This window comes from Eleutherodactylus coqui, chromosome 1, assembly GCF_035609145.1.
Source record: "Eleutherodactylus coqui strain aEleCoq1 chromosome 1, aEleCoq1.hap1, whole genome shotgun sequence".
Classification (NCBI taxonomy): Eukaryota; Metazoa; Chordata; class Amphibia; order Anura; family Eleutherodactylidae; genus Eleutherodactylus; species Eleutherodactylus coqui.
The window spans coordinates 461,926,142-461,944,362 of record NC_089837.1 but is presented as its reverse complement, the minus strand read 5'-3'; the positions used below and the strand labels follow the sequence as shown (position 1 = coordinate 461,944,362).

General features: G+C 48.9%; 1 protein-coding gene across 1 annotated transcript in view; it reads right to left on the bottom strand.

Moving 5' to 3' along the window:
* COPZ1 (COPI coat complex subunit zeta 1) overlaps positions 1-16,262 on the bottom strand; it is a 30,402-nt gene extending 14,140 nt beyond the window's left edge. Inside the window, exons 1-3 of the mRNA XM_066584289.1 lie at positions 16,143-16,262; positions 6,836-6,904; positions 5,318-5,399 (exon numbers count right to left, since the gene is read on the bottom strand). Of these exons, the coding sequence (XP_066440386.1) occupies positions 5,318-5,399; positions 6,836-6,904; positions 16,143-16,160 (169 nt within the window). The 5' untranslated portion in view covers positions 16,161-16,262. The remainder of the gene's footprint in view (positions 1-5,317; positions 5,400-6,835; positions 6,905-16,142) is intronic.
* Positions 16,263-18,221: the final 1,959 nt, after the last annotated feature.

Genomic DNA, 18,221 nt, shown 5'->3' with positions numbered 1-18,221 from the left:
AAACTCAGCCAAGTGATCTCCAGGGCCCACCTTCATCCACCACTTTTGTGACTTAGTCATATAAATCAGTGGGATTAGTTTGACATGGTCTTCCTTCAGTAAAGCTGGCTGTTTAGGGGCCAACAGGTTGTTGGTTTTTAAGTGGTCAAATATCCTATTTTTCAAGAGAGTTTCTATTAGTTTAACTACTACAGATTTCAAATTAACTGGCATGTCAATGGATGGCCATTAATTCGCGGCGGGTGTCTGACTGCGAATTCCGCAGTGATAATCCGTCTGTGGGCACTGGGCCTTACTTTTGCTAGTTTGTTTCATAAAGTTTAGTTGCCTTTAGGATGGCCATATTAATAGTGCCCACTGGGCACGCACACGACTGCGGTTTTATTCCACCCTGTTAATTCATTTTGTTTTAAACTCACCCATGTCATTGAAATTGGTCTTTCTAAAATGAAAAACTTTGGTTGTAGTAAAAGGTCTGTCATGTCAAACCGTAAACATTGGTGGTTGCTGGAACCCAAATTCTCTCCCACCTTGAAAGGGGTTTTCCAGGCAGCATCCGCTATCAGTGCCAGACTACACCAGGGTCGGAGCAGAAGCCGTTGCTCTGACCCCCGTGTAGTGGCCGGTGCTTTTAATTGCAGGCATAACTCCCATTCATTTCCATGAGAGCTGTGCCTGCAGTTACAAGGGCCAGCAACGATAAAGGGGTCAGAGCAGTGGCTTCTGTACGATATCTGAAAACCCCCTTTAAACGCAGACACCAGATCCCCATTTGTAAATACTAAGTCTAGAAGGTTATCTCCTCTGGTTGATTAAAAATCCATTTTAGAGAGGCTTCTTCAACCCTTTAACTCCACAGGACGTACATTTACATCCTGGCTGAGCCCATGTGTTCAGCCGTCGGAGACTGCCGTGAGCGTCCGATAACTTGTGTTAACCTCTTACATGCCACAATCAATGTTGACCACATCGACCTGCCACGATGTCATCAGGGAGGGCTGATGGGCGCCCCCGACAACCAGATGCCATTGTCATGGCACACGATAACTACCATTATGTATATAATTAAAAAAAAAATAAAAAAAAAATAAATCAAGCCCTCATATGGCCATGTTAACAGGGAAATAAAATGTAAAAAAAGGATGGCTTTTGAAAAGAGAGCATAAATATCCTCCCCCAAAAAATCGTTGCATTGTTAAACCCAAAATAGGCCATGTCCTTAAGGGCAGTTCTATAGGACGACTGGAAACGTAAGACAAGCCGATATAAGGAAAAAGGACAATATTGACAAGTACGCACAAAAACAGATACCCCATATGAAATCCCACGGGACACCGTTACAACATGTATAAACAATTGGATGAGATAAATTAAGAATAGAGATGAGCGAGTATACTCGCTAAGGCACATTACTCGAGCGAGTAGTGCCCTAGCCGAGTATCTTCCCGCTCATCTCTAAAGATTCGGGGGCCGGCGCCGGTGACAGGTGAGTTGCGGCGGGGAGCAGGGGAGAGAGAGATCTCCCCTCCATTCCTCCCCGCTCTCCCCCGAATCTCATCGCTAATTAAGAAGCATTAAAAACAATTTTTAGTAATTAGATAAAAAGAAATCGTAAATTAATATAGTTGATAAATCCTTGAAACTATCCCTTGAAATTAAGAGAGAAAATTAGTCATAAATACTAAATTCGTGTATCCTGAACTCCAGCAGTGTAGGTAATACATTGTGAACCGGCCTATGGCTAATGGTCTGTAGTGGCATCACATGGGGGCATGAAGAAATTCAATGAAGGAATGGCAGTATGAAGAAGCCATATGCTAAAACTACACATAGCAATAAAATCAGAAAGTTAATTGATTCTGGCAGGTAATTCGTTACTAGTAAAAATGCAGATAAACAATGATGTTACAACGACCAATAAGGAGCTCTACGAACGAGTAGTCTTGTAAGCTCCTTAATGGCCATTGGATCCTTTAGTTCAGGATCGTCTAATTAATGCCTTTCCTTACATTGGCTTTTTGAAATATGTGGTTGAGGACTCCGTTTTATGTATATCCCATCATGTGACTGTGGTCACATGACCTTGTGATGTCACCCACTAACATTTGCACATGGCTTTTAAATACTTTCTTTATTGTGTTGGAATGTGTAAACGGCCAGATGAAGATGCCGGTCGGGCAGTAATACACGTAGCCTCTCACCAATGAAGCTTGTTATGTCACGTTCCCGGTCCTCCTGTCCGGCGCGTCTCTTGTTCCTTGCTGGCTTCAAGTTTATACATGGAGGTATTGACCTGCTGTGGGAGCGGGCTGCAGCTGGAGTATTCTGCATACAAACGTGTTGTGCCTTCAGACAACCATCGGAGGGACCAATATACCTTTATTTTTCTCTTTGACATCTGAAGTGGAGAGGTCACTATGGAGCACCGCTTTATTTGTTTCTTCAGATAACCGTAAGGAGTTAAGTGCCTAAATCCAATTTCTGCTTCTGTTTGGAAATGCACTAGAAATACTCTAATCTACCCATTATTGCAAAATATCTCCCTTCAGTGCCATTTGAGTAATTTCACAACAGGTTACGATTCCCAGTTTGCCTCAGAGACCTATATATGGTAAACTGTAATCATACTGAGTTTACATGAAAACCCAAAAAGTTTCAAGTCCTTTGTGTGTACTCCACTGCCCCTTCTTTCTACTCTGCTTTTTTCTGTACAGTGTGTATCCAGGCATGGCTATTTCCCAAGCATTACAATTCTTAAACCAAGTCTCTATTATGACAACCAGGTCTAAATTATCCCTGGATATAATAGCCATTAGCTCAGAGAGCGTGCTTGCTTTCCTATGTTACGAGCATTAGGACACATTGTGAGGAGAAAGTTACTTTTTGCATTACTCTTAGCAACTACATTAATACCATCGCCAAAATTAACCCCCATGTAATGTTGTGCCAGTTCCCCACATGCCTCAGTAGAGTTATTTCATCGGGAATACCAGCATTTACTAAAACACCTTTTTTAAAGATCAATTGGAGACCAAAAACGTCTACACTTTATTGCTGAACGCGCAAAATATCAATACAAGCTGCAAATAAGATCAGGAGTACGAAGAGCCAAATGAGGAGAACTCTGAGCAGACCATTTCCATATGTAAACCTAGAGAAGACCTCTTGCATGTTCAGATGAAACGTTGGTGGCGTTTACATACTGCAGGTAGAGTATTTTCAGTGCACAAATTTTCCACATTGAAAACCATGCGATGTTTAAAAATGTCATTCATACTGTGCAGAAAGAAAACCTGCGAAGATTTCACATCATGTTGCAGAGATTAACATCCCCTAAATGTTATATCACTTATGGTTTGTCTCTGTAATGTAAACAAGGATAATTTAGGCTACTTTCACATTTGCATTGGGGGCTTCATCCAGAGCCTGCGGCACAGATAGTCACGTAATGCCAGATGAGATAGCCCACCGTACTGCGCCATTTCATCTCAGAAAGGTTCAACCGACATGCCGGAAGCCAGATAGGCCCAGTTACTAATCAATGGAGTCTGTGCAGATTCCGGTATTTTCATTGTTGGGCTCAAGAGGACCGGGCCGAGCCACTGCTGGGCTCAAGAGGACCGGGCCGAGCCACTGCTGGGCTCAAGAGGACCGGGCCGAGCCACTGCTGGGCTCAAGAGGACCGGGCCGAGCCACTGCTGGGCTCAAGAGGACCGGGCCGAGCCACTGCTGGGCTCAAGAGGACCTGGCCGAGCCACTGCTGGGCTCAAGAGGACCGGGCCGAGCCACTGCTGGGCTCAAGAGGACCGGGCCGAGCCACTGCTGGGCTCAAGAGGACCGGGCCGAGCCACTGCTGGGCTCAAGAGGACCGGGCCGAGCCACTGCTGGGCTCAAGAGGACCGGGCCGAGCCACTGCTGGGCTCAAGAGGACCGGGCCGAGCCACTGCTGGGCTCAAGAGGACCGGGCCGAGCCACTGCTGGGCTCAAGAGGACCGGGCCGAGCCACTGCTGGGCTCAAGAGGACCGGGCCGAGCCACTGCTGGGCTCAAGAGGACCGGGCCGAGCCACTGCTGGGCTCAAGAGGACCGGGCCGAGCCACTGCTGGGCTCAAGAGGACCGGGCCGAGCCACTGCTGGGCTCAAGAGGACCGGGCCGAGCCACTGCTGGGCTCAAGAGGACCGGGCCGAGCCACTGCTGGGCTCAAGAGGACCGGGCCGAGCCACTGCTGGGCTCAAGAGGACCGGGCCGAGCCACTGCTGGGCTCAAGAGGACCGGGCCGAGCCACTGCTGGGCTCAAGAGGACCGAGCCGAGCCACTGCTGGGCTCAAGAGGACCGAGCCGAGCCACTGCTGGGCTCAAGAGGACCGAGCCGAGCCACTGCTGGGCTCAAGAGGACCGAGCCGAGCCACTGCTGGGCTCAAGAGGACCGAGCCGAGCCACTGCTGGGCTCAAGAGGACCGAGCCGAGCCACTGCTGGGCTCAAGAGGACCGAGCCGAGCCACTGCTGGGCTCAAGAGGACCGAGCCGAGCCACTGCTGGGCTCAAGAGGACCGAGCCGAGCCACTGCTGGGCTCAAGAGGACCGAGCCGAGCCACTGCTGGGCTCAAGAGGACCGAGCCGAGCCACTGCTGGGCTCAAGAGGACCGAGCCGAGCCACTGCTGGGCTCAAGAGGACCGAGCCGAGCCACTGCTGGGCTCAAGAGGACCGAGCCGAGCCACTGCTGGGCTCAAGAGGACCGAGCCGAGCCACTGCTGGGCTCAAGAGGACCGAGCCGAGCCACTGCTGGGCTCAAGAGGACCGAGCCGAGCCACTGCTGGGCTCAAGAGGACCGAGCCGAGCCACTGCTGGGCTCAAGAGGACCGAGCCGAGCCACTGCTGGGCTCAAGAGGACCGAGCCGAGCCACTGCTGGGCTCAAGAGGACCGAGCCGAGCCACTGCTGGGCTCAAGAGGACCGAGCCGAGCCACTGCTGGGCTCAAGAGGACCGAGCCGAGCCACTGCTGGGCTCAAGAGGACCGAGCCGAGCCACTGCTGGGCTCAAGAGGACCGAGCCGAGCCACTGCTGGGCTCAAGAGGACCGAGCCGAACCACTGCTGGGCTCAAGAGGACCGAGCCGAACAACGGAAAAAGACTGCAGGCCTGAGCAAAAGTCTGAATGTGGCCTATTATAGAGACTTTGTTGCATTTCATGAACAGGCCTCTTCCATGAGAGGCAGGTATTAAGAATAATTAGAGGTTTAACTGAATGTGTAGCTTCTTTTACCTGGCATGGCATATTCAGTAATGGTACACTCAGTCCCCACACTGCCACACTTACTGTCTGTCCGATGAGTTTTATTGAAGATGTTCTTTTCAAAAGCCTTCTGCTCCTTCACCGAGGGATACGTCTCATCGTAGTACTGTTAAGAGGATGTGATCCAGTTTAGTGAACAATATACAACGGGGCAGATTTACTATTCTAAATGCGATAATTTTCTGGAGCAAATTGTGCCAGAAAACTGTCTTACATACTTTGTGTCACATTTACAGCGGGTCTGAAAAGGGGGCCATAGCTTACATTGCCCCAAATTGAGCCCAATGTTTGGCGTCACCCAAGCCAAAATAATAGGCGGTATAAAATTAAACTAGATGTTTTTTTTTAAAATTCAAGACTTCCCATCCAGCAGGTGATGAAACTGGTTATTTTAAGACTGTCTGTCTTAGTTTACATGGTCTAACTTTATTAGTAAATGTGCACCAATCTGTTTGTGTAGTTTACAATGTATGCCCAGTATTTAACCAATGCAGCTTAATCTGCCTGAAACGGCCTAGCTCCTTCCCACGGACAGATTTCCGCCGCAATCTGCTGCGTTGCCCGCAGCTATTAGGTTCTATTGAACCTAATAGCACAATGCTTACGGTGCGGAATTCCGCACCGTAAAATCACCCGTCCTCACCCGCGGCATGCTCTATTTGCCGCGGGTGTATGCGCGGACGGCTTCCATTGCAGTCCGTGAAACCGCTTCCCCGCCTACCGCAGCCGCGTCACGTGACGCGACGGCGCATCACGCGCTCTATTGCACATGCGCGCCGAAGCGTCCTGCGGGACGTAGGACGCCGGATCCGCAGGTAAGTATTGGGGTCTCTGGGGGGGGGGGGGGTCACCGTGAAGCCGGACGGTTCCCAACATAAAAATGACAAATTTTACTTGTAGGGTGACTGAGGGTTCAGCTGGAAAACTCTGCACAACCAACTTCTGTAGCATTGGAAGACAATGGATTGGACAGGTTGAAAGTTAAAGGGGGTGTTGGCGTTATTTTATTTTTTTTCCATGCTCCCTATACTCCCCTCTCCTGGCTACCCCCCAATCTTCACCTCTGATGCCGTGTTTGCAGGCTGCAGGCAGTCTATGTATTGGATGACACACCATTTGAGTGCTGAGGTCTTTGACCGGCTGCAATCCAGCATGGAGTACTAAGCTATGGCGCTGAACATGAAAGGAGCGCGGAGAGATGAATATAGGATCGTTTATTATGTTTGGGTATGAGGAACATGGATTTGGAAAAAAAATAAATTAAAAAAAAAAAAAAAATCACCTGCTTTGCATTAATTACTGCAAACCCCAGTGGGGTGAAATACTCAACATCCCTCAATGAACACATCATGGGGTCTAGGCTTCAAAATGGGTTCATTTATTTAGGATCCTCTACAAATTTGGTTTAATGCAGGAAAACAAAAATGTGTTTTAAAAAAAACTTAAAACACTAAATGTTTAAGTGTCCTAAATTGCTTGAAAAGTTTAAAAACTTTTCAACTAAAGAAGGAGTTACATTTGTGGAACAGATCGAATATTTACCTTTGCGAACAGCCTCTCTCCGTCATTGTCTAATATGAGAACAGCTTTCACTGTGTACAGTGAAGGGTCCTGCCAAAAACAGAAAGATACACAGAAGTCACCATCAATCAGCATCCACACCCCACTCCCCTCCCCACAATCCTCATACAGAAGAACCATGATATACGGGTACATCAACACGGAACGTCCGAATGTGTTACAGGTGGAGATTTTACCTGTTTTATTGCAAGGGGAAAATGTGGTGAAAATCTGCAGCATAAATTGACTTAAAATCTGCACTGCAAGTCAAATCACATTTTTTTTACTCAAGTGCGATTAAGATTGGAAATAACTCAATCCAATCCCACCCACTTTGTTGGTAATGTAGATTTTATGCCCGCAGATCTGCACTGTACCCAAACATGTGAACATACCCTTACGGATCATCTATTAAATGGGCATGCAGAAGAGAAACTGGGCAGATTTTAGGATATTTGGTAACGGAACCTCATATAGATTCTCTATGAAATATCAACAGAAGAAGCGAGTTATGAGATGAGAAACTAGAAGAGAAATATGGAAGAGGAGTTGGAGGCAGAAGTGAAGGAAAACTTTTAACCCCCCCCCCCCCCCCCATCCCCTCCACGGCTTGACCTGCCATCCTGCTTGTGCTTCTTCAAGGTAGATGCAACAGAGCCCTCGAGACAAAGTTCTGTGATGCACTGACTTCCACATACTCACAGCCTGAGTGTATAACAGAACTTCACCTCAAATGCGGATTGTCGTTAGAGTTCTACATCGGGGGTCACTCGCTGGCTTACCGTAAGAGGCCATTTATGTAAAAAGTAACTTTTCACGCATTGATCGCGTACAGCAGCATGAGTTCCTACAAGTTTAAAACTAAGAAACCAAAGGCACCCCCATATTATGGAAATGTACCCCAACAGGCAACAAAATGCGCTGTTGCAGTTCTCTCTTTTCAGACTTTGTATGAACCTACGAACTTCTATGGGTGCCACATTACAGCTTCAGAAACTCGGCGCATGTGTGCGAGGCCGTACACCGGTTATACAAGCACTACCGCAAATCTGCCATGAGAAAAAGGCACTTTAAAAAATAATATAAAATTAAAAAAAGAAAAAAAAAAAAACATGAAGAAACTTGTAAAAAAAAAAAAAATAATAAAAACACAAAACAATTTTTTTAAAGTTTGCTGTGGCCTAGGGGATAATTGCTGACCACTCTTTCGGTATCCATCCGCCTTCCCGGTAGTGTTCACAAGAGTCCTGCAGACAAGCATGAATATGGAGCAGGTGTTGGAGAGCTTTCATGGGCACTGAGCTGAGGAAAATGAGTCAATAAACAATATGCGGCAGGAGCGGACGTGGCGATATTAGTGTAATGTCAATGAGCTCCGCAACAGTCTGCTCTGCCTTCTAGCGGATAAGAAACTTTAATCTAGAACTTTCCATACTCCATTACTATCAATGGAAACAATTACAGTAATGTTGGCGTCACACGCGGGTCTACAGAAAAAAAAGCCTCACTTCTGCGTCAGGTTTTCATGCAGTTTTTATGCCAAAGCCAGAAGTGGATTGCGAAGGATTGGGAAATATACGATTCTACTGCCCATGGGATTCACTTGTCGTGGATGACGCAGACAGGGACAGGTCGGCGGAGCTCCGCCGACCTGTCCCTTTTGGACAGCACCTTCAAAAGGAGGTTTATTCTGAAGGCCGCAGCACTTAAGAGTAAGACGTGGATGGGCCCATTGTACATACCTGTCCTTGCGTCCGGCTGCCCATACTTCGGACAGCATGAACCTGGTGACAAGTTCCCTTTAGGAAAAAAAATTTCTATGGCCATTGAACCACATAAAATAAAAAAATAAAAAATAATACTTGCCTCCTTCAGTGGCTCCCCGTCCAGGCCTAGAACCACAGTCTCCATCGCCAGCTGTGCTCACGGGCCATTCATTGTACCCATGACCGCACAACCAATCAGAGCCTCCAGTGGTCACATGCTGCTCACAGCGGAATGACTGCAGAAGCCAGTGATTGGCCGAGTAGTCACATGTACAATGAACGACATGTGACCTACGTTGTGGGGCTCAATAATAGGGGAACAGAGGGTCCAGGTAGGAGTTTACTACTCACCGGGTGCCCCATTCCAGTGCCATCTCCCTGGGAGGTTGGCATACACATACAGCGCCACTCCCTTCTGATGGTTCTTGAGTCACATTGAGACTCATAGGAAACATAACTCCAAGGACTACCTGTTCCCTCAGCTTTGGAGCCCCATAAATTAGATTATAAGGCTCAAAGTGACGACAGGCTTCCTTTAATCCTTGCTTTAGTTTGGGCGAATGCAGGCGAGTCTTCTTAATTGGTCTGTAGGTAAAACCCCTTTATCATCCCCACAGGATAGGCGTTATGTGAGCGATCAGTGGGGACCTCGTCTTCCGGTGTGAATGGAGCAATCACGCCTGCGCACTATTGTGCTATACATCTATATGGGACTGCGGAGATAGCTGAGCGCTGCACTCCACTGCCTCCTAGTGGTTGGACCCCAACTGATTATTACCCATCGCGTGGATAAGTGATAAACTGCTATGGCGGTCCAAGCCCTTTAACCCCTTTCAATCCAATTTTGGATTCAGGGTTTCCTAAAAGGCTCCCTTTTTTTGCGGTAATACAACGGTGCCATCTGCTGGCTAAAGCCAGTGTGTGCGCGCCAGGGAGGCTCCGACAGCAGAATGGCTGGCAATAGATGGTAAGAATACCCTGTCGGTTGTCTGCTGACATTGGAGCAAGCTTAAATCGGAATGTAGGAAGACCCCAGAGAGTGGATTGGAAAGGGTTAATGCCGGAAAATCTTTTTTTAGGCGAGTTTCATACGGGCAAGTGCGATATCGGGCAGAAAAACTCGGAAACGTTTAACCAGGGAATATTAGCCGTTTTTTAGGGAAAAGCGGCTCACATTGCTTCCGTGAAATTTCGATCTTCACTCGCGAAAGAGGATCAGAAGGGTTTCCTATTGATGTCAATGGGAAGCTTCATATTTGCAGGGGCATCACACGGCATGCGAGTGCCATGTGATGTATTTAAAGTCCCATTGAAATCAAGGGGTGATGTGTTCACAGGAGCATGGGAAAAACAACAATAGGACATGCCGCGATTTTTTTTTTTTTACACCTTTTGTCAATGTGTCATAACTAGTGATGGGCGAGCATTGCCCTTAGCGAGTACCTGCCCGCTCGAGAGACAAGGTTCGGGTGCCGGCGGCGGGCAGGGAGCTGCGGGGGAGAGCGGGGAGGAACGGAAAGGAGATCTCTCTCTCTCTCCCACCGCTCTCCCCTGCTCCCCGCCGCAACTCACCTCTCCCCCGCGCCGGCACCCGAACATTGTCTCTCGAGCGGGCAGGTACTCGCTAGGGGCAATACTCGCTCAAGCAATTGCCCTTAGTGAGTATGCTCGCTCATCTCTAGTCATAACCTTAGTGGGAACTCTAACGGGCATTATATCGGTGCTCACCCACAAACAGATATAATGAAGAAACTAGTCTTTTTTTTTTTTTTAGCAGTTAACTCACTAACTAAAAGTAAAGTCTAAAAATGAGCGTTAAATGCAGACGAGCGGCTCGGTCCGGCGGTGCCAACGCTTATCCGACATCTTCCTTGTACATATTTTCCATCTCGAAAATCTTGCTAAGCATTTTCCAGGCCAAAGCGAAGCCCCTTGTAAACCTCGTTCGCTGCCAGGAGGCTTTTGTGCTTAATTAATCAGCCAACATCCCATTACTAATAAACGGAGGGCATTTACAGAGGCCCTTTAATCATTTCACAAATCTATGCTAGTGGCCCGGGACAGCTACGGAGCGCTGGAGCGCATGATTAATCTCGCTCCGGAGATGGAAGATGAGCGATCGGGATGGGACGGTGGAAAGTAAGTAATTAATTCTTATGTGCGCATTATTTACTAGCGCTGCAATTACCTCTCAAAGGCTGATGGAAATAAATACTGACCTGGCCATTAAAAGCTGGACAGGCTGCGACATTGCTGTATGACAGAACGCTAATTGTGCCGGGGACATCACATCGCTCCGTTACATACCTGGAGACGAAGACTTCCGCAGACTGGACTTTCTCCAACTAGTACGACTCAACACAGATCATCCAGGTAAAGCCATCGCTCGCCTATACCTTGCCGCCTTCCGTTGGGCATATACCCAGTATGTCAAATGGAGACTGAAAATGTGATGTGAGCAGGTCCCGAATACATCGCTCATCCTAATCAATCCAGCAGGTATTAGAAGCTACAATTTTGTAGGCTTCAGAGCTGAAATCTTAGTGGTTGAATGCTTGCACTGAACTAACAGTCCTATTACAAGTGCTGATGACTGGGCATGAAAGTTCCTCCGAACACCAATTTGGCTGACAATTGGGCCCGTGTCAAAAGACCAACAATCAGCCAATGAATGAATGAATGAATGAATGAATGAATGAACTCCCACTCGTTGGCTGATTGTTCATTACAATGCTTGCTGATCAGCAGTACATCGCCCCATGTGAACAGGAAGATGTACAGACCTGGGGATGACCATTTGTGATAATGACCATGCGCCCCATAGGGCTCTTTCACACGTGCGCATAAACGGCGAGTTTTTGTGGGTGACCGATATACGCGACCATCTGTGGCATTGGTTTCCAATGTAGTCGTTTCCACGGGCAATTATATGGCGCATAAGAACACGGAAACTTGAAAAATGGAATGTACGCGACCAAAATACGTTAGGCAACATATACACCAGCGGGTTTTGGCCAATATACACCGGCGGGTCCCATAGACTTCTATGGGAGCTGGGAAAAAAGGGAGGCAAGGCTGGGAACCGCTTACAGGTGCCTCTACGTAGGCAATAGAAGTCCCTCGGAGGAATAAAGCCAAGCGAGGGTTTTCTGTGGTGCGACGTATTTTTTCGCTAAAAACCGCGCTCAACGATCGTGTGAATAGGTAAGAAAACACTAATTACCGTGGCGGAAAAAAGTCCTTTCACACAATTTTATGGCGCTGGCGAGAAAACGTAAAAATGCATACACTTGTGTGAAAGAACCCATAAGCCGATTCTCGGACCCCGTGAAGGAAAATGAGTGGCGTTTAGAGATGAGCGAATATACTCGTTGCGAGCAATTACTCGATCGAGCACCGCGATTTTCGAGTACTTCTGTACTCGGGTGAAAAGATTCGGGGGGGCGTCGGGTGGGAACAGAGGGGAGCCCTCTCTCTCTCCCTCTCCCCCCCCCCCCCACTCCCCGCTGCAACCCCCCACTCACCTACGTCGCCCCCCGAATCTTTTCGCCCGAGTACGGAAGTACTCGAAAATCGCGGCGCTCGGGCGAAAAAGGGGCGTGGCCGAGTAGGTTTGCTCATCTCTAGTGGCGTTCAATGTGTGTTTTGATTTGCACTCATTAAGATTGGACTGAGAACTCTGCAAGTGTAAAGGCCCATTAACGGAAGGATTGGTAGTTTGGGGAGTGAAGTCTTTACACCAGACCCTTCTATGGGAGTATTCCTTATTGCACTCTGAGCATCGAGGGTTCCGTCTTCTTGCTCCGCTCAGGGGGCAGGAAAGGGGAATCCTTGCGGCTGAACGTATCAGTCTTCCCACGGAACCGAATGGTGCCAAACAAACACCATTGACTATAATGGGGTCAGTTTGGTTTCCGCTCAGCTGTCCGGCATGTTACTGGCAGAGCTTCTCCTGCTGGTATTTTGTCTTGGATCTGCGATAGAACCTCCGAATGAAGGTTTCAGCACAGACGTGAAAACAGCCTAGGGCCTCATTCACATTATAGGCGCGTGAAGGTAAAAAAAAAACAACACTGTTTACAAGGGATTTCCCTATAGCGGGGAGAAAGAGTTGTGCAGGGTTTCAGGGCTTCCCCAAAAGCGTGGAAGTAGAAGGCGGGGCTAGAGGGATCTCTTTGCTATGGGGAATCCCTATGAGAAGCCCAATAGCCACGCCCCCTCTCTCTATATCCCTCGGGGATCCTCAGAGCAGGGAGAGGTAGAGCAGGGCTATGGGGGATTAACCCATAGCAGGGTGAAAGAGAGCCGGGCTATGGGTTAATTCCAACGCCCTGCGGGGCTTCCTCTCTCTCCTCCTGGGGCAGCTGCGCTGTTTTAAAGCCACGCGCTGCTTCAGTGAATGGGTGATTTTCACACGCATGACGCTCGGGTTTTCTGCACATGAAAAATTGCCCGTCATGCGATTTTTAGTGCAGAGCAGTATAGGCATGATATTTTTTTCGCACACCTATACTGCGCTAAAACCACACTTGTGTGAACGAGTACTAATACTAAGCAGACAGTTCCTCCAATGTGTAGTGTGAGGGAGGTCGTTCAGCAGTATTTTGCATCGCTGCAATGCTCCTCCATACAGCAGTCTGCCCGCTGAGGGCCTCTATACGTGTCCTTGTATCAGTATACCGCCGAGTATGGCCGCCTTATTATGCATCGTTAGTCTATAAGCCACTACATCTGCTTTAATTGACCAGTAGCGCCCGTGTGAGCAGCCCTGACCAGTCGGATCAGCATGTGGGGTCTGGGACTAGTGATGAAGAGTCTCTTTAAGGACCGCTGCCCACTGTCTTGGTCTTGTTGCAGATGGTCAGTCAGTTTGTATAGATTTTCTATAAAGAGGCCTATACTACTACTAGAGCTCCTTATGGCGGTGTAACATTACAGGGGTGATCCGGGAAGTGGATGTAGAGACAGAGTTACTGAATTGGGATAAACCGATGACGCTGGGAAGTTGCTGTATACCATGTGACCAGGCGTTAAACCAGACTGGAAGCGGAGGTGCCAGCCGGGCTGGATGGGATTGGATCGTGTATTGGTGCTGGATTACCCCTTTAAACGAAATCTGTCAGGTCCCTTATTCTACCCCCTCTTATAAACAGGGCGCTCTGTGAGCGTGAAAGATACCTCCCCGGATTTCCCACTGAGCCCCATAACTCAGTGTCCTTCTAACAAGGACGTCTACATTGTAGCAATGATAAACAACAAACACAGAAGGGTTAAGAAGACCACCGGTGGGTGTAACAAGACGACCTCAAGACGTGCCAAGAGGGTGTAATAAACGTGCCATGGTCGATGAAAACATTTGGGCTAGTCTTAACTGGATCTGAGTAAAGCTGCTGCAGCATTTATGCTCTCTGCAGACAAGGCAGCTTCACTACTGCCCTTCCAGGACCTTCCATACAAGTATGACTCCGCTCGCAGTAGTATGGCTTTGGGATGGCGCTTCATAAGAGACTCGTACTGATTGGAAGATAAAGAGTAACATGTCTCAGCCCTTCGGATTTCGGAACCAAGCAGTCCACGTCCAAGATCTTCAGTATGACAAACCCTTCCGATTTAGCAAACAACACTATTTCACACAGTTAGATTACAACTAAATGTTGTTGTTCCTCTGTTACTCTTCCTGGAAATTTATGAATAAATTGACAGCTGGGTGTTACTAGTTGTATCCTTACACAATCTCGCATTGTCCAATCAGTGCTGACAATATCAGAATTGGGCCACGTCAAAAAGGGGAATGGTAACAACCAGTTGTCAGTTTATAAAGGGCGAGGCAAATGTCTGGACACACCAACGAACTGCTGTAATCATGAGAAAATTGACTTTTAAAACACATGAAATTATGAATTGGGAGAGAGGCCGCAGACGGTTTCAGCAGCCATTTTGAACTCGGCCATATTGAATTCAGCTCAGGTTTTTTAAATGGGAAAGGGGGGGGTGGAGGGTCATGTGATACATTAATCTTACTAGAATTTACTCAGAAACACATTTTACTTGCAGGAAGCAGACAGCTCCATTCCCACTGCAATGGCCAGACTTGGTTTTAGAGGCCATTCACTTCAATGAGAACTTTGCCTGCAATACCAAGCCTGGCCACTGCAGTGAGAACAGAGCTGTCTGCTTCCTGCATAAAACCACTCCATGCATGAGCGCATCGAACTGGGAAACCGCTGATTAGTGAGGGTCCCGGGAGGCAGATGTAGATTTGCTGACCCTTTTCGCTGAATGTACACCCCCTGCGTGGATACACTTGGACTATCCTTCCGAATATAGGAATAGATTTCCATACGAGTTCGGTCCAATTAAAAATCGAGCCGTACTCACATGATTAAAATAAAAATAAAAAAAAACACCCGAGTACATAAGCCCAAACAGAGGAGTCTCCCCACCGGACAAAGTCACTCGACTTTGTAGTGACACAAAATTGCGAGAAAACGCAGCGATATCGCACACAACTCCAACGTATATCGCTGCGACTTCCTCATGTGCAACCGGCCTTAGAACAGGTCATCAATAGCAGATCTGTGGGAAGTTGGGACCCCCTACTGATCAGGAGCTGCTGAGAACAGCCTGAATGCTCCGAGCGCTGCAGTGGCCAGGTTGGGTATTGCAGCTTCCTCCCATTCACTTCAATGGAGCTGCAATACCAGCCCACGCCACTGTGCTACAGACAGCATTGTGAGTGAGGGCTATCTCACAAGGGCGTATCACAATCACATATTACGCACGCAGGTAATACGCTGTACCAATATCGCAAAGGCCGCCATGTTGCCGCTCACACAAAGTGCATTTATTAATAGCGCATGAAAAAGCGCGGCATGCTCTATGTTGGTGCGTATCACCCACGCCTACACGCCAAGATAGTACATGGCGATGTCATTGCGGTGAACTCGCAGACCGCATACAGAAATACGTCCTGTCAGCTGATCAGTCCCCCACCAATCCACTGTTGATGACCTTTAAAAGGGGTTGTCCAGAATTAGTAAAACATGGCTGCTTTCTTCCCAACACAGCGCCACCCTTGTCCGTAGGTTGTGTCGGGTATTGCAGTGCAGCTATTAACTTCAATGGAGCTGCAATACCGGACACAGCCCTACAGACAAGGGTGGCGCTGTGTTGGGAAGAAAGCAGCCATGTTTTTGTAACCCCAGACAACCCCTTTAACGTCCTCAATGACCACTTCTCAGCTCCCTGGCGTGAGGGTACTAGACTAGACTCTCCTTGTGCCAACACTGGCATGGAAGGAAGCCTGAAGACATTACAGACCATATATGAGGATGCCCTCCATGGAACTACCTCTATACACACAGCTGTGAGGGCCACAGCACTCCTCTCACCGTCCTCCTGTCAGCAGACATGGCAGCTGGTAGTGACGTGCGCCCCCTCTGCCATACAGTCACATACCGCACCCAGCGCCCTCACACAACACACCAGCTACGTCCCCGTCCACACTCTGCAGCCTCACTCACCAGCAGTACTGCGTCCATCTTCCTCAGTCCTGCTGACGTGGAGCAAACCGTGGATTGGTTACCCCAGCTGTCACTCAGCACAACCTGCTCCGCCCTAACAAAGTTCTCATTGGACGCTATCAGTTGGAGACCGGAAGTGAGCGCCGCGCTCTCCTATTGGTCTACGCCTCCTACTCTGACGTCGTCTCGGGTGTACAGGCGGAAGTCGCAGCTATTGGTCGCCGGTTGTCCGGGTCCTTTGCTAATTGGCTGACTTATGCTATAAAACTCCGCCCAGTTATTGCAGCTTCGTACTCTTGTGGCTTCGTCGGAATTGGTTTAGCTGCTGTTAGGAAAAGAAAGTCTATCTTCTGATTGGTCCAGAACGTAGACCAATGGAAATAGTTTTCTTGTTGCTATGGTAACTGGTGAGCTGAGGACGTGGCTTCCGCAGCCAGGTTCCGGCTAGTCTTGTTGTATCCGCCTGGCTATGAGGCGGCGCATTACCGCTAGTTATACGTTATGTCTGATACGACCAAACATGCCTCAGTAACCGGCCACTGTGAAGACTGAGGTTACCTTCACACTGGCGGTTTTGGATTCCGTCTAGCTGTTCCGTTGTGGGAGGAGCTAAACGGAAAGAAAACACTTTTCTGTGCCCATAGACATGCATTGAAATTGAAGATCTTCAGTTTCAGTCCATTTGCTAATTTTCTGCCACCATGCTGTTTTTAACCCCTTAACGCCAGGACATATATTTCTGTAAGGTGGGGTTTGTATTCAGCGGGGTCATAGGTCGCTCCCGCTCCCCTGACAGCTGACACCGCCCAAATGCGAATTGCCCCGATTCTCCACGGTCAGCCTATCTATTAGATTAGGCTGACCAGCTGAGATTCGTGTGCGACTCCCGCAGCGGAGATGTGCAGCAGGACTTCGCAACGCCCGTCCACAGGGGGCCTAAGGGCTAATGCCCACAGACGGATTTCTGCCGCGTTTCACACGGAAAAGAAATCGCGGCATGCTCTAATTGTCGCGGAAAAACACGTGTCCAGCTTCCAATGTAGTCAATGGAAGCCGTCCGTCACGTGATACTTCAGGTATGAACACAGCGGAAGTATTGCGTCATTACTAGAGATGAGCGAACGTGCTCGGCCACGCCCCTTTTTCCACCCAAGTACCGCGATTTTCGAGTACTTCCGTACTCGGGCGAAAAGATTCGGGGGGCGCCGTGGGTGAGTGGGGGGTTGCAGCGGGGAGTGGGGGGGGAGGGAGAGAGAGAGAGAGGGCTCCCCCTTGTTCCCCGCTGCTACCCCCCGCTCCGCCACGCCTCCCCCCGCCCCCCGAATCTTTTCACCCGAGTACTGAAGTACTCGAAAATCGCGGTGCTCGATCGAGTAAATACTCGAAACGAGTACGTTCGCTCATCTCTAGTCATTATTCTTCACCGCCGGCCGCGTCATCGCCCACTGCTGGCGCATCATGCACTGTACTGCACACGCGCACTTATGCCAGGGGCAGATTATGTATGTAAATTAGTTTTGCAGCTGTATGCTGCTCGGTTTAGGTATGGGGGAAGGGGAGCAAGCTGAACTTTTGCACACGGGCCCCTTAGAGTGGATTCAAACGAGCGTATATCGGCTCGGCTTTCACACCGAGCCTATATACGTCGTCCTCATCTGCAGGGGGGGGGGGGGGGATGGAGGAGCCAGGAGCAGGAAATGAGCTCCCGCCCCTTCTCTGCCTCCTCTTCACCCCCTCTCCGCCCCACTGCACTACTTGCAATGAAAAGAGGTGGGGACAGGGCGGGGCTAAATTCCCCGAATTATCTCCGCCCCTGCCCCGCCTCTCTCCATTGCGAATAGTGCAGAGGGGCAGAGAGGGGGCGGGAGCTCAGTGCACTGCTACTGGCTCTTCCAGGCCCCCCCCCCCCCTGCAGAGACAGACGTATATCGGCTGGGCATGAAAACCGAGCCCATATGCATTTCTCTAAATCCAGCCTCAGGCTGTAATTATACCCCTGGGTATAATCCAGTACTATTGTATTGCATTTTACTCTCTGGGCGATCAAATGATTGCAAGTTCAAATCCCTTATCTATATA